General features: G+C 39.7%; 1 protein-coding gene across 1 annotated transcript in view; it reads right to left on the reverse strand.

The window, feature by feature from the left end:
* The window catches only part of CSPP1 (centrosome and spindle pole associated protein 1), a 174,568-nt gene that overhangs the window by 21,652 nt on the left and 136,023 nt on the right, over positions 1 to 16,893 (reverse strand). Inside the window, exons 25-26 of the mRNA XM_080801138.1 lie at positions 3,681 to 3,820; positions 1,415 to 1,555 (exon numbers count right to left, since the gene is read on the reverse strand). Of these exons, the coding sequence (XP_080657264.1) occupies positions 1,415 to 1,555; positions 3,681 to 3,820 (281 nt within the window). The remainder of the gene's footprint in view (positions 1 to 1,414; positions 1,556 to 3,680; positions 3,821 to 16,893) is intronic.

A 16,893-nucleotide genomic window follows, 5' to 3' on the forward strand; every position in this document is an offset into this window, starting at 1 on the left:
TTTAAACCACATTCTTATGAACTTAGTCATCATAGTGTTTACTGGAAGTTGGTCGGTGGTTGCTGTGGAAGATGGATACCCTCGGTGCCCAAATGCACCTGCATCTATCCACCTGGGGACTACTTTTCAGTTAACCAGCCAAATATGCCAAGATCGCACCACATCAGATCAGTGGGGTCTCCTAAGGAAATATTCCACCAAAATGCTTGTAAAGGTTAAAAATGTACTAGTTTCTCTTCTCTGATGACATGCCATAGAATGTGGGTTACTATGCTGTCAGAGGGTGATGAGACCATCGTGAAAAGTTCTGTACAAGATAGACGAAAGACTTTCCCTATATCTTTTTTTTTTTTTTTTTTTTATTTGAGAGAGAATGAGTGAGAGAGAGCATGAGAGAGGAGAAGATCAGAGGGAGAAGCAGACTCCCCAAAGAGTTGGGAGCCCAATGTGGGACTCGATCCTGGAAGTCCGGGATCATGACCTGAGCCGAAGGCAGTCGCTCAACCAACTGAGCCACCCAGGCGCCCTCCCTATATCAATCTTTATCAAAGTCTTGATCTGGGCCCAAAAATGGTGCACAACTTATTCCTGTGATTATGTCTCATGGTCAAAAAAGTTTCCTCAGATCCTGAGGCCTGAGAATGAGAATGTCTTATTCTTATTACCAGATTGTTATGTTCTAGGACTTATTTTCCATGGCCACCCTCAATGGCCTGCAGGACTCTAGGCCAGTGGGGCCCACAAGATGCTCTGCTCTGTGAGGCAGCTACCCCCACTCTGCTGTCAGGTGCTCCCCTACTCCCAGTTCCATACTCCCATGGGACCCTAGATTTCTCTCCTTTATAGCACTCAGCATGCTTAGGCTTATTTAGCCTCTAACTCCTCCAACAAAGTATAAGCTCCTTGACAGCAAGAGCGTATTTCATTCATCACCACATCCCCTGGATATGCATCAGTACCTGTGCTCACCACAGGCACTCAGGGAGCATCTGTTGATTGGCTGATTATACAAACACACATTCATAGCTCAGTATCGCTGAACAGATTTTATGCCCTGCCAAAACCTGTCAGACACACATGGCAAAGAAATGCCCCACAGGGCACTGGAGTGTTTGCCCAGCACTCCTTCCCTTGGTTCCTACTTCCTGCTGCAGATGTCACATGGTCTAGCTGAGGTACTCCAATCTCCCTGGACCCCTCTCACCCATAACGTGCCTTAGCCACACCCATCAGAGCCCTCTCAGGGTCCTGTCCTTTTCTGGGACTATCTGCCGAAAGGGCCATGTGAGCATGGAGCTACCAGTGGGAAGCTGCCTGGGACTGCAATCAACACCAGAGAGAAAAAAAGCCAACAACAACAACAACAACAAACAACCCACCGCTATTCTTTCAGACAGGAATGACGATATTTTACCTTCAGCACCTTCCTGCATCTTCATTCTACTCAGTTTCTTCTGCTGCTCTCTTAGCAGGGCTTGCTGCTGGATCTCTAAGGTGTGGTGATCTCTTGGAGGATCTGGGTACATGAACTTCAGGTCAACCCGTGTTTCTGAATCTAGTACAAAAAATATATAGCTAAATTCAATCTTGTTTCCAAAGGAGATTTTATAAAACTTCAGTAAACATATGAGGAACCTAATTTCAAAATCGAGGAACAATAATAAAGTATCACCAAAGTCAAAAGGTATTAAAATTATCATAAAACTCAAGAACACAAAATTAACATTCTATAAGTAAATGCCTTTTCACAAACTTAGCAACATTAAAAGGAACCCACCCACCCCACCCCAGAACAAGCAGTAGCTTATTATGCATTCTCCATCTGTACTTCCCCACTCCCCAAGATGCCCCCCAGAGCACACAGCTGGGCAACTATGTACACGTATAGCCAAGCAGTCAGTCACACGGCTACAACTCAGGGAGCAATTAGACACTAATCACAGCCAGTCCCTAAAATATACTGAAAAAATGAAAACATAATGTTATCAAGCCAATTAATATTTTCACCCTTGTAAATATGCAAAAAGCAAGATAAATGCAGACTGGCTGGAACTTTAGGAGAGAGGTCATTAGTAGAGGAATGACAATCTAAGAATTCATCTATGCCACAAGTTCAAGAATATGAGATGAGCAGAATGAAAATGTTAAAACTTAACTTTTAAATCTTGAGAACAAAAATGTAGTTCATACATCTAAAAAGCCTTGAAACTATTATTCCCTTTGATCTACTAATTATACTGTTGGAATATAATTTAAAGAAATGATCCTAAATATGTAAAAAGCTGTATGATCAAAAGTTATCAAAATTATCATATCACATGTGAGAATAAGCATGAAAAAGACAAATAATGTCTTGGCTTATAATGAAAACAGTTCTGACTGCGCAGGTCCCCTGACCAAACTCTGAGACCTACTGGTTTAATACACTGCCTGGCATATAGTAAATTATCAATAAATCCTAGCATTAAAAGACAACAGTAAATATAACTGATGACACTTGCAAATCTAAATGAAAAACAAGAGAGAAAATTAAGTAACAGTTTTATCTTGTTTTTGTTTTAAACAGGCTCAGAAAGAAGACTAGAAATATGAATGGTGCTTATATTTAGGTGGTTTGAGCAAGGTGATTTTCCTCTCTAGTCTTCTGTGTCTTCAAAACTTTCTGTAATAGATACTCATTTAAAAAGCAAAAAGAAGAAAAGTTCAGTTCTAGTTCATCTGGTATAGATCATATGACCACATATCCAACAATTTGCCACTTTGACTCCAACACCTGCTCTATTACATGGTCCAAAAGGAAAATCACATATAACACACATTTTGGTTCCTCTATACATTTTCAGTCTCCCAGGCCCCTGTGTCTCCTGGTAATCCTATTTCTCTACTAAGCTTTCTCTGCTCCTTCTAAGTGCTACATCAAATCTTCTCGACTCTCTTCCTTCAAATATTCTCCATTTGCTCCTGCCTGAGTTACTCAGGGACCCTGTTCTCCTCATTCCTTCTCTCTCCCATACCCTACACACACCTCTTACCCTGTCACAGCCCTTCACATTAGCATTCTACCCTGTTCCCCCAGCTCTGGACCCTAAGTTCCTCCCGTTTCCAGCCAAGCCTACCTTCTCCAGGGGTTGTCTTATGCTTACTACCTCCAACACTCTGCCTCCTAGTCAATCCTCATTCCCATGTTAATGGGCTTCTAATGCCCTAATTCCACTGAAAAAGATCTAACTGAGGTCACCGGTGACCTCTGATCCAAAGGATGCTTTGCACTATTCCTCTTACATGATCCCTTCTCCTTGACATATTCTCTTCCCTTAGATTTTGGGATACCACATTCTCCAGTCACTCTGACTGTTCCTTCTCAGTCTCTTTCCTAAGCTCAGCTTGCCTTGTCCCCGTTCCATTAATGACAAGTGCTACTCTTCCCATTAGTCTACCTGATCTAATCGACTCCGGAGAGGCTTTAAAAGCTGTATGCTCTGCAAAAGAAAAGAGTTAGACAAACTAAAGTTTCACCTACTAGATTGGTAAAGTGAAGAACTCAAATATATAGAAATTTTATTCATCATTATTTAAAATAGGTATCCTAAATGAAACTTTACTTTAGAAAAAGGATACAAATAAGTACTTGAATATGGTTAGAACACAGGCTGTATCTAAAAGAGCAGCATTCTACTCACCTCTACCTTTCAGCTCATTGAAGTCATGAATATTCTGAAAAGTAGTAACATCTAAGCCCTTAGGCGACTGTCTTCTGACAGGAGCTTGTAGCCGATGCCTAGCCATGTCAAATATATCCATGGGATTCCTTTCTCTTTTCCTATAGACAGAAGACAAATTTAGGTAAATGTGTTTTAATGTGGAGAGCATCAGAGCTTACATTTAACTCCCTCTACAAGAAATTTGGCACCTTACATCACACGATATTACAAAACTTTAATATCTGTTATTTCAATCTCCTCTACTAAAAAATTTAGTAAAGGTCAGTGTACTCTCTCAAGATATTCTGATGTAAAGGCCCTAGGTCAGTGTACTCTTTCAAGATATTCTGATGCAAAGGCCCTTATTAGGAGAGTAAATGAGTTAGCTTTACCTTAGAATGTTCACATAGTAGAAAGACCACAGTCTTTGAAGTCAGCTAAACCAAGATTCAAAGACCAGCTTTGTTGTTTACTGGCAGTTTGACCTTGATTTCATCATCTGTATGATGCAGATGATGTCTGTTCCTTCTAATTAAGTGAAGTTATACACTGTAAAGTACCCAGCATTGTACATTACATATGTTAGGTAATCAATCAATGTTATCTTTCCCTCAGCCTAAAATAAAAATTATACAGAGAAATATGGTATTAATACACTTCCCAATATAAAGGGTATTTCCACAGTCTCCAACACTAATTTTACAATGACTTTCAGGGAATTCAGTTATCTAATTAGTTCATTAATACTCTACTTCTGTGGTACCTAGGAAGTTAACATAATGGGCAGGGGGCTTAGTGAGTTTCCTGTTAGGGCTCTGGGGGAGTGACCAAGAAGAGGAAAGGGATGGGGGACAGTGTCTCTAGCCCTGAAAAGAAAGACCTACCCGTGCTTCCTGCAGCACTTGATAGGCTCCCTCTATTTCTGAAAATGAGGATTTAAGCTATAATTGTCAGAGGCTTGGCCCAACTCCTGCCTTCATTTCTTTGTTCACTAAATCTTCCCTAAGCACCTAGATGGGAACAGCTTGGATCCCAAAAGGCAATACCACTGCTCTCCTGGAGTTTCCTTTCCTGGTGAGGGTAAGGAGTCACATGGGTCACAAAAGTTCCCTGCCAAGGCTGACAAAGACCTCTAAATAGTAAGCCACCTAGGGTGACAGGAAATGCAACACAGATTCATTACAATGCAAAACAAATATTAAAAAGGCTTCTAGGAGGCCATTAAACTGGACTCCTGCCTAGTTTCTATTACAGCTAAAAGTTAAATAGGCTGCTAAGTTAGGAATTAGATTATTAGATCTTCCTTGGATATGAGCTGCCTAATATTTGTTTTGTGCCTAACACAAAGTAAGAGCTCAAAAATGTGAGCTTAGTTAAGGAATAAGAGATTCTTTTTGTGAAACAATTTATAAAACTGGAATAAAGAATCAACTCAAATGTCTCTCATTGTGATACATATTGAAAATTAAACCAAAGTAAATGTATTTAACCAGTTCTTGCTAAATGATGGCAATCTAACATATATATTCTCTAACTTAAGTTAGCATGTAGAATTTACAAGGTACTTTCAAATACGTACATCTATTTATTCTTCACTAAAATCTCATGGGGTAAAAATTATTGTTACCACTTGCAAATGAGAAAACTGAAAAGCTGCCTGGCTTCTCTTATATTAGTTTGTCAAAAGAGAGTACAGTGTTCAATTTATGAATGAAACAAAGAAAATAAGTGTCAATAAGTTAAACATGCATGTTTAAATATGCAAAGCTGCAATAGTGAAGACATTCATAACATCAAAAAGTAAATTAAAAAAACTATGCTGACCTCTCAATTACTTAGAAATAGTTGATAAATAAAGTAGAATTATCCACTGAAAACTACCAGCTTGTGTTAACATTTCATTATCTAGCCATTCTGTATTTTTGAAATTTTCTCACTATGTTTACTTAGCCAACCAAGCTTGGAGGTTAAGCTGCTATATTAAACTCCTATCACATACTGGATTACAGTCTTAAACATCACTATAAATTTAATAAATATACAAAATGATAGACCAGGAACAATGACAGATATGTTTATGACTTAGTACACATACATATATTAAATTATCTAGCTCTGTCCACTAATAGGATCCAGAAGCAAAGACACCCAGCAAGCATACCCAACATCCAGAGCTTGGTTTCTAAATACCATTCTCCATGAGGAGACATGGCTTCCTGGAGAAATGGCTGATTTCAGGGCTGGGGTAGGGGAGATACAAGAGGATCCTGGAGTGTGTTTTATAATACCAAAAAGGAAGTGCTCAGAAAGAACAGAGAATGGGTTATACCCCAAAGTACAAAATGAATATACACAAAAGTATTATAAATGATTGAATAAATAAATAAAGGGAAGAGAAGGGACAATTTTTTTAAAGATTTATTTATTCTAGAGAAAGAGAGGGAGAGTGCAAGAGCACGAGCAGGGGGAAGGGCAAAAGGAGAAAGAGAGAGAAGGAGACGCCCCACTGAGCTCAGAGCCCAGCATGGGGCTCGATTACATGACTCCAAGACCATGACTGGAGCAGAAATCAAGTCTGATGCTCAACCAACTCAGCCACCCAAGCTCCCCAAGAAGGGACAAATATTTCTTACAAAAGAACTCTAAATAATATATATAGATAACTAACCCCATCTACAGGAGATGGAGCTTAATCCTACCTCCTAGGCTGTGTGCCAAATTTGTTGATTCTTGTCCTAAGAATAGTAACTGCACAGAGAAACCTGGCAAATTCTACTTTAACCAAATGATGAAGGTTCCCATCCCCAGGAATGTCATGTAAATGCCATATACCTTTGTTATATGATGTGATGAGAGGACCATCTACCCTGTGCTCTTCTGTCCAAAGACCTTTAAAACCAGTCTAATCATGAGTAAATTTTAGATAAACACAGACTGGGGGATATTCTTATAGGATTCTACCTGGCCAATACTCTTCCAGACTGTCACAGTCATGAAAACAAAGAAAAGACTAAGAAACTGTCCCAGACCAGGGGAGACGAGGAGATATGACAACTAAATGCAATGTGGTACCTATATTGATTAGATTCTGGAACAGAAAGAGAACATTAATAGAAAAACAAGAGAAATCCAAAAAGTCTGGAATTTAGTAGTAATGTTCCAATATTAGTGACAGTCAGACTCTAGTAACACAAGATGTTAACAACTGGGAAAACTAAGTGAGGGTCATATGGAAACTCTGTACTATGTTTACAACTCTTCTTTAATTTAAAATGATGCCAAAATAAATCATTTATTTTAAAAAAAAACCCTTTTAAAAAATAAGTGTGGTAGCTATCCACTTTATTGATTTTAAAATCTACCAAAAGACTGCAATCTGCAGTTTGAAGAATAGTACTTTAAAAAATTTATGAGTCCTTTTGGCAAAAATGATCAGAAATGTTTAATAATCTAGAAGTTATTTTCTAGAAAATAAGTATTTTAGAAAATAGATTGTTGATGGAAAATATAAAAAATAGTTTTAAAATGTAATTTTCTATGATTATTCCAACTCTGAAGTTTTTTGTTCCTATATCATTTTCCCCCTCAAAGACTAAATTTCTGTGCCTGATTTTGTAGAAGACTAAAAAAGGGAAAGTAAAGAGAATGTTTTCATAATTTTCTAGTCTTGTTTCAACTATCTCTTTCTCAGCGTGGACTTCCCTACCACTTAGAGTAGCTTACAAAGCAACTTCTGCACCAATTTGCCTTGTGTATATAAGGACTGAAATTAATCAATTATTTTCACTCACTGATTTCTGTGATGAGACAAAGAGTCCATTCTCAGATAAACCTGAAGAACGGTGTGCCACCCCAAACTCATTCTTTACTAAGTCTAATCCTATCAAACATTTCATGATTAAAGTTAGTATTTCTGGTATTCCTTCAAAAAAGTACTACTACTTTCTTCCTCCCCCATCCCAACATCTCTGTCACCATCACCACCACCACCACCATCATCATCATCACCATAAATACTTATTGGCAGTAAGGAAGGACAGATAAAACACTCAATATAGATGTTTTATATTAGGTTAAATAAATATACATTAAATATCCCATATTTTTGCAGTGAATAGATTCAACAGGTATGGATAAATGTTTTATGAAGGCAACTTAATCTACATAAAATTCAAGAATGTGAATCTAAGAGAATATTGGTGGAGACAGTCCAAGATAGGAGAGAAACAGGAGACCTTAGTTTTGTCTGGCTACAGGAATTCAACCAGTAGCTATCAAATCATTCTGAATACCTGCGAACTCATCCAGAGATCTAAGGAAAGAATAGCTGCAACTCTACAAATAGAAAAGTGACCACTTTCTGCAAGGTAGGAGGTGTGGAGAAATGAATCCAAAGCTACATATATGGGAGGTAAACCCCAGGGGGAGGGAGCCTCCCTAAGCCAACATCAGAAACTGATACAGCAGCCGAGCACAAAATCAGTAAGGGATGGCCCTGCCTGAAAGGCACACTCAGGTGCTGAAAGAGAGCAGAAACCTAGGTGAGACAGTATGGTCTTAGGATCCTCAGGGTCACAGAAAGACCGGGGATGCCTAGGGGTGACAGAGCTCCTAGTGTTTGGAATGGGGAAGCGGACTGCAATCAGAAAGCCCAGGTGTGGCTCTCAGTGTTGCCATAAATCACGAACTACCAAACAGTTTGGCAACTGCACTCCAAGCAGGGGTCCACCAAGTGGCAGAACTAACCCTACTTTCTCCCCCGGTGGAGCAGTGGCGCAAGTATGCGCCACAGGAGGCTCAGGGTTTGGAGACTCCAAATGAGTTGCATGCCTAAGATAGAAACACTTGGTCCAAGCTGAGTGAGCATAGAAGTACATATGGAGACCAGGGAGATAGATGTAATTGACTGCTTATCTGTGAGGGTGCACTGAGGAGTGGGCCCTGACCTTTGACTGTGGGGCCAGAGATCGGGAAGTTGCCATTTTCATTCTCATCCTCTAAAGTACTCCAGAAAGTTTTCAGGGAACAAAACCACACAGAGCAAACTGGACCACTGTATTTAGCATGGCCCCCTGACAAGGGCAATGCAGTTGTGATTGGGGGGCAAAGATACTTGAGAATCAGAACAGACCCTTTCCCAGAAGATCAGCAAGAACATCCAGCCAAGACCAAGTTTAGCTATTATACAGAATTGCAAAACTCCAGCACTAAGGGAAAACAGTATATAAAATTTATGGTCTTTTGCCACAATTCTTAGGCTTTCAATTTTAATTTTTCTGCTCTTTTTTCAACCAATTTCTTATTATCAACTCTTTTTAAAAATCTTTTTTAATTTTCATGTTTACACTTACATTCTAGACTTTCATTGCATTTAATTTTATTATTATATATATATAAAAGTTTTTCTTTCTTTACAATTTTAGGATGCAGTTTCTTCTAACAAACAGACCAAAATACACTCAGGATGGTAGTGTATTGCTCTGTTCTGTTCACCTGTCTGTTGATATTCCCTTTTTTTGTCTTTTAATTATCATTTTTTACAGTAACATTCTAAACTTTGTTGTATTTAATTTTATTTTTGAACATGTTTAAGTTTTTCTTTCCTTACAATTTTGGAATCAAGTTTTCTAACAAACAGACAAAAATACACACAGGATCCAATGTATTGCTCTGTTCTGTTCACCTGTCTGATTATATTCTCTCACTCCCTTTTTCTTAATTTTTATTTTTTCTGGTTTCACATCTCCTCTGATTTTTTAGTGTATAATTATCTGGGGTCATTGTTGCCACTTTAGTATTTTGTTCTCTTGTTCATCTATTCTTCTCTGGACAAAACGACAAGACAAAAAAACTCACCTCAAAAAAGATAACAAGAGGCAGTAATGAAGGCCAGAGACCTAATTAGTATGGACATGAATAAAAGGTCGGAACTAGAATTCAGAATAATGATTATAAAAACACTAGCTAGGCTTGTAAAAAGCATAGAAGACATTATAGACGCCTATACTGGAGAAATAAAAGAACTAGATTAAAAAAAGGCTATTAATAAAATGCAAAAAAAATGGAGGCTCTAGGGCGCCTGGGTGGCTCAGTGGGTAAAGCCTTTGCCTTCGGCTCAGGTCATGATCCCAGGGTCCTGGGATCGAGCCCCACATCGGGCTCTCTGCTCAGCAGGGAGCCTGCTTCCTCCTCCCTCTCTCTGCCTACCTCTCTGCCTACTAGTAATCTCTGTCTGTCTAATAAACAAATAAAATCTTAAAAAAAAAATGGAGGCTCTAACTGTTACAATAAGTGAGGCAAAAGAGTGAATTAGTGATACAGAAGATAAAATGATGGAGAATAAAGGAGCTGAGAAAAAAAGAGATAAACAACAACTGGCTATAAAGGGGAGAATTGGAGAGATAAGTGATACCATAAACCAAAACAATGTTAGAACTGGGATCCCAGTAAAGAAAAGGGAGAAGGGCAGAAGGTATACTGGAGCAAATTATAGCAGAAAAATTCCCTAATCTGGGAAAGGAAACAGGCATTCAAGTCCAGGATGCACAGAGAACACCTCTCAAAATCAGGTAAAATAGGTCAACACCTCGACATATAATAGTGAAACTTGCTAATCTCAGACACAGGGAGAAATTCCTGAAAGCAGTTTGGTACAAGAGGTCCATAACCTATGAGGATAGAAACATCAGACTGGCAGAAGACCTACCCACAGAGACCTGGCAGGCCAGAAAGGACTGACATGATATATTCTGGGTGCTAAATGCGAAAAATATGCAGCCAAAAATACTTTATCCAGCAAGGCTCTCATTCAAAATTGAAGAAAGGATAAAAATGCTTCCAGGACAAACAGAAACTAAAAGAATTTGTGATCACTAAACCAGCCCCGGAAGAAATATTAAAAAGAAAGAAAGAGCCAGAAAGTAACATAGGCCAGAAAGGAATAGAGACAATATATACAGAAACAGCGACTTTACAGGTAATATAATGGCACTGAGTTCATGTCTTTCAATAGTCACTCTGAATGTAAATGGGCCAAATGCCCCCAAAAGACACAGGGTATCAGATTGGATAAAAAAGCAAGACCCATCCATACACTGTCTGCAAGAGACTCATTTTGGACTGAAAAACACCTCCAGATTGAAAGTGAGGGGGTGGAAAACCATTAATCATGTTAATGGACATCAAAAGAAAGCTGGGTTAACAATTCTTATATCATCAGACAAATTACATTTTAAACCAAAGACTGTAATACGGGATAAGGAAGGATACTATATCATAATTAAAGTGTCTATCCAACAAGAAGATCTAATAGTTGTAAATATTTATGCCCCTAACATGGGAGCAACCAAAAATATGAGCCAATTAATAACTAAATCAAAGAAACACATCAATAATAGTAGGGGACTTTAACACCCCAGGAACTGAAATGGACAGATCATCGAAGCAGAGGATCAACAGGGAAACAAGGGCTTTGAATGACACACTGGACTGGATGGACTTCACAGATATATTCAGAGCATTCCATCCTAAAGCAACAGAATACACATTCTTCTCCAGTGCAAATGGAACATTCTCCCGAAGAGATCACATCCTGGGTCTCTAATCAGGTCTCAACTGGTACCAAAAGATGGGGATCATTCCCTGCATATTTTCTTTCTTTTTTTTTTAAAGATTTTATTTATTTATTTGACAGAGAGAGAGAGATCACAAGCAGGCAGAGCTGAAGGCAGAGAGAGAGGGGGAAGCAGGCTCCCCGCAGAATGGAGAGCCCGATGCAGGGTTCAATCCCAGGACCCTGAGATCAAGACCTGAGCAGAAGGCAGAGGCTTAACCCACTGAGCCACCCAGGCGCCTCCCCCCCCGCATATTTTCAGACCACAGTGTTTTGAAACTAGAACTCAACCACAAGAGGAAAGTTGGAAAGAACTCAAATACATGGAGGCTAAAGAGCATCATACTAAAGAATGAATGGGTCAACCAAGAAATTAAAGAAGAATTTTAAAAATTCATGGAAACAAATGAAAACGAAAACACAGCTGTTCAAAACCTTTGGGCTGCAGCAAAGGGGGTCCTAAGAGGGAAGGATATAGCAATATGAGCCTTTCTCAAGAAATAAGAAAGGTTTCAAATACTCAACCTGACCTTAACCCCAGCTGGAGAAGAGAAATTTAATAAAAGATCAGAGCAGAAATCAATGAAATAGAAACCAAAGAACAGTAGAACAAATCAACGAAACTAGGAGCTGGTTCTTTGAAAGAATTAATAAGACTGATAAACCCCTGGCCAGACTTATCAAAAAGAAATGAGAAAGGACCCAAATTAATAAAATCATGAATGAAAGAAGAGAGATCATGACCAACACCATAGAAATAGTTTTAAGAACATATTATGAGCAACTATATCCTAACAAATGAGGAAATCTGGAAGAAATGGAAGCATTCCTAGAGACCTATAAACTATCAAAACTGAACCAGGAAGAAATGGAAAACCTGAACAGACCCATAACCAGCAAGGAAATTGAAGCAGTAATCAAAAATCTCCCAAGAAACAAGAGCCCAGGGCCAGATGACTTCCAGGGGAATTCTATCAAATATTTAAGTAAGAATTAATACCTGGTCTTCTGAAGATGTTTCAAAAAATAGAAATGGACGGAAAACTTCCAAACCCTTTCTATGAAGCCTGCATTACCTTGATCCCAAAAGCAGACAAAGACCCCACCAAAAAGGAGAATTACAGACCAATATGATGAACATGGACACCAAAATTCTCACCAAGATACTAGCCAGTAGGATCCAAAGGTAAAATTGAAAGACCATAGCCAACAGACTCCAACAGTACATTAAAAGGATTATACACCACGACCAACTGGGATTTATTCCTGGGTGCAAGGGTGGTTCAACCTCTGCAAATCAATCAATGTGACTGATACACTACATTAATAAAAGGAAGGACAAGAACCATATGATCCTCTTGATAGATGCAGAAAAAGCATTTGATAAAGTACAGCATCCTTCCTTGATTAACTCTTCACAGTGTAGGGATAGAGGGAACATATCTCAACATCATAAAAGCCACATATGAAAAGCCCACAGTGAATATCATTCTCAGTGGGGAAAAACTGAGAGCTTTTCCTCTAAGGTCAGGAACACGGCAGGGATGTCTACTGTGACTACTGTTGTTTAACACAGTACTAGAAGTCCTAGCCTCACCAGTCAGACAACAAAAAGAAATAAAAGGCATCCAAATTGGCAAAGAAGATACTCTATGTGGAAAACCCAAAAGATTCCATCCCAAAATTGCTATAACTCATACAAGAATTCAGCAAAGTGGCAGGCTATAATATCAATACACAGAAATCAACTGCATCTCTATACACAAACAATGAGACAGAAGAAAAAGAAATGAAGGAGTCAATTCCATTTACAATTGCACCAAAACACCTAAGATACCTAGGAATAAGTCTAACCCAAGAGGCAAAGGATCTATACTCTAGAAACTATAGAACACTCATGAAAGAAACTGAGGCAGACAAAAAGAAATGGGAAAACATTCTATGCTCATGGACTGCAAGAACAAATATTATTAAAATGTCTATGCTACCTCAATCAATCTACACATTCAATGCAATCCCCACCAATATACAATCAACTATTTTCACAGAGAAGGAACAATAATCCTCAAATTTGTGTGGAACCAGAAAAGACACCAAATAGCCAAAGGAATATTGAAAAAGAAAACCAAAGCTGGTGGCATCACAATCCTGGACCTCAAGCTCTATTACAAAGTTCTTATCATCAAGAAAGTACAGTACTGGCACAACACAGACACACAGATCAATGGAACAGAACAGAGAACCCACAAATGGACCCTCAACACTATGGTCAGCTTATCTTGAATAAAGCAGGAAAGAATATCCAATGGAAAAAAGACAGCCTCTTCAACAAATGGTGCTGGGAAAATTGGACGGCCACATGCAGAAAAATGAAATTGGACTATTTCCTTACACCACACACGAAAATAGACTCAAAGTGGATGAAGGACCTCAATGTGCGAAAGGAATCTATCAAAATCCTTGAGGACAATGCAGGCAGCAACCTCTTTGACCTCAACCGCAGCAACTTCTTCCTAGGAACATCGCCAAAGGCAACAGAAGCAAGGGCAAAAATGAACTATTGGGATTTCATCAAGATCAAAAGCTTTTGCACAGCAAAGGAAACAGTAAACAAAACCAAAAGACAACTGACAGAATGGGAGAAGATATTTGCAAACGACATATCAGATAAAGGGCTCGTATCCAAAATCTATAAAGAGCTTATCAAACTCAATACCCAAAGAACAAATAATCCAGTCAAGAAATGGGCAGAGGACATGAACAGACATTTCTGCAAGGAAGACATCCATATGGCCAACAGACACATGAAAAAATGCTCCACATCACTCGGCATCAGGGAAATACAAATCAAAACCACAATGAGATACCACCTCACACCAGTCAGAATGGCTAAAATTAACAAGTCAAGAAATGACAGATGCTGGCGAGGATGCGGAGAGAGGGGAACCCTCCTACACTGTTGGTGGGAATGCAAGCTGGTGCAACCACTCTGGAAAACAGTGTGGAGGTTCCTCAAAAAACTGAAAATAGAGCTACCCTACGACCCAGCAATTGCACTCCTGGGTATATATCCTAAAGATACAAACGTGGTGCTCCGAAGGGGCACGTGCACCCGAATGTTTATAGCAGCAATGTCCACAATAGCCAAACTGTGGAAAGCGCCTAGATGTCCATCAACAGATGAATGGATAAAGAAGATGTGGTATATATACACAATGGAATACTATGCAGCCATCAAAAGACATGAAATCTTGCCATTTGCGACGACGTGGATGGAACTAGAGGGTATCATGCTTAGCGAAATAAGTCAATCGGAGAAATATAACTATCATATGATCTCTTTGATATGAGGAAGGGGAGATGCAAGGTGGGGGGGTTTGGGGAGAGGTAGGAAAAGAAAAAATGAAAAGATGGGATTGGGAGGGAGACAAACCATAAAAGACTCAATCTCAAGAAACAGACTGAGGGTTGCGGGGGGGAAGGGGGACGGGAGAGGGTGGTGGGGAAATGGACATTGGGGAGGGTATGGGCTATGATGAGTGCTGTGAAATGTGTAAACCAGATGATTCACAGACCTGTACCCCTGGGGATAAAAATACATTATATGTTTATTAAAATAAAAAATTAAAAAAAAAAAAAAAAGTTAAAAAAAAAAAAAAAAAAAAAAAAAAAAAAAAAAAAAGAAAAAGAAAACCAAAGCTGGTGGCATCACAATCCTGGACCTCAAGCTCTATTACAAAGTTCTTATCATCAAGAAAGTACAGTACTGGCACAACACAGACACACAGATCAATGGAACAGAACAGAGAACCCACAAATGGACCCTCAACACTATGGTCAGCTTATCTTGAATAAAGCAGGAAAGAATATCCAATGGAAAAAAGATAGTCTCTTCAACAATTGGTGCTGGGAAAATTAGACAGCCACATGCAAAAGACTGAAAGTGGACCATATAGCCTTACAACATACACAAAAATAGAATCAAAATGGATGAAAGACCTGAATGTGATACAGGAATCCATCAAAATCATAAACACAGGCAGCTACTTCTGTGACCTCAGCCACAGCAACTTCTTGCTAGACACTTCCCCAAAGGCAAGAGAAACAAAGGGAAAAATTAACCACTGGGACTTCATCAAGATCAAAAGCTTTTGCACAGCAAAGGAAACAGCTGACAAAACCAAAGGACAACCAACAATATGGGAGAAGATATTTCCAATGTCTTATCAGATAAAGGGCTTGCATCACAAAATCTATAAAGAACTTATCAGACCCAACACCTAAAGAACAAATAATCTAATCAAGAAATGGGCAGAAGACATGAACAGCCATTTTTCCAAAAAAGACATACAAATGGCCAACAGATACATGAAAAAATGCTCCATATCGCTCGGCATCAGGAAAATCCAAATCCAAACCACAATGAGATACCACCTCACATCAGTCAGAATGGCTAAAATTAGCAAGTCAGGAACAGACAGATGTTGCTGAGGATGTGGGAGGAAGGGGAACCCTCTTACACTCTTGGTGGGAATGCAAACTGGTGCAGCCACTCTGGAAAACAGTATGGAGCTTCCTCAAGAAGTTAAAAATAGGGGGGAGGAGTCAAAATGGCGGAGAAGTAGCAGGCTGAGACTACATCAGGTAGCAGGAGATCAGCTAGATAGCTTACCAATCCATTGCGAACACCTACAAATCCAACAGGAGATCGAAGAGAAGAAGAACAGCAATTCTAGAAACAGAAAATCGACCACTTTCTGAAAGGTAGAACCGGCGGAGAAGTGAATCCAAAGCGACGGGAAGATAGACTGCGGGGGGAGGGGCCGGCTCCCGACAAGGGGCAGAGCAAAAGAGCACTAAATCAGGACTTTTAAAAGTCTGCTCCATGGAGGGACATCGCTCCAGAGGCTAACCTGAGGTGAAGCCCACAGATGGTCAGTGTGGCCCCAGGTCCCACGGGGTCACGGAAGGATAGGGGGTGTCTGAGTGTCACAGACCTCGCAGGTATTAGACCAGGGAAGCCGGCTACAGAGACAGAGCTGAGGAGTGTGCTCTCAGCTCAGGGTTACCTTGAACCGGTCTCAGGCTGGGTGAGCTCAGAGCTCGGCCAGAGGCCAGGGAGACAGGAGTGATTGGGCTCTTTTCTCTGAGGGTGCACTGAGGAGTGGGGCCCCGAGCTCTCGGCTCCTCCAGGCCAGAGACTGGGAGGCCGCCATTTTCATTCCTGTCCTCCGGAACTCTACGGAAAGCATTCAGGGGACAAAAGCTCCCAAAAGCGAACCCGAACAGATTACTTAGCCCGACCCTGGTAAGGGCGGTGCAATTCCACCTCGGGCAAAGACACTTGAGAATCACTACAACAGGCCCCTCCCCCAGAAGATCAACAAAAAATCCAGCCAAGACCACGTTCACCTACAAAGGAGAGCGGCAGAATTCTAGAGGAGGAGAAAGCAAAGCATGGAACTCATGGCTTACTCCCCATGATCCTTTAGTCTTGCGGTTAATTTAATTTTTTTTTTAATTTTATTTTTTTTTCTTCTGCTAAATTTTTTTAACCTTTACCCTTTTCTTTTTTAACGT

Source organism: Martes martes (genome assembly GCF_963455335.1).
Source record: "Martes martes genome assembly, chromosome: 4".
NCBI lineage: Eukaryota > Metazoa > Chordata > Mammalia > Carnivora > Mustelidae > Martes > Martes martes.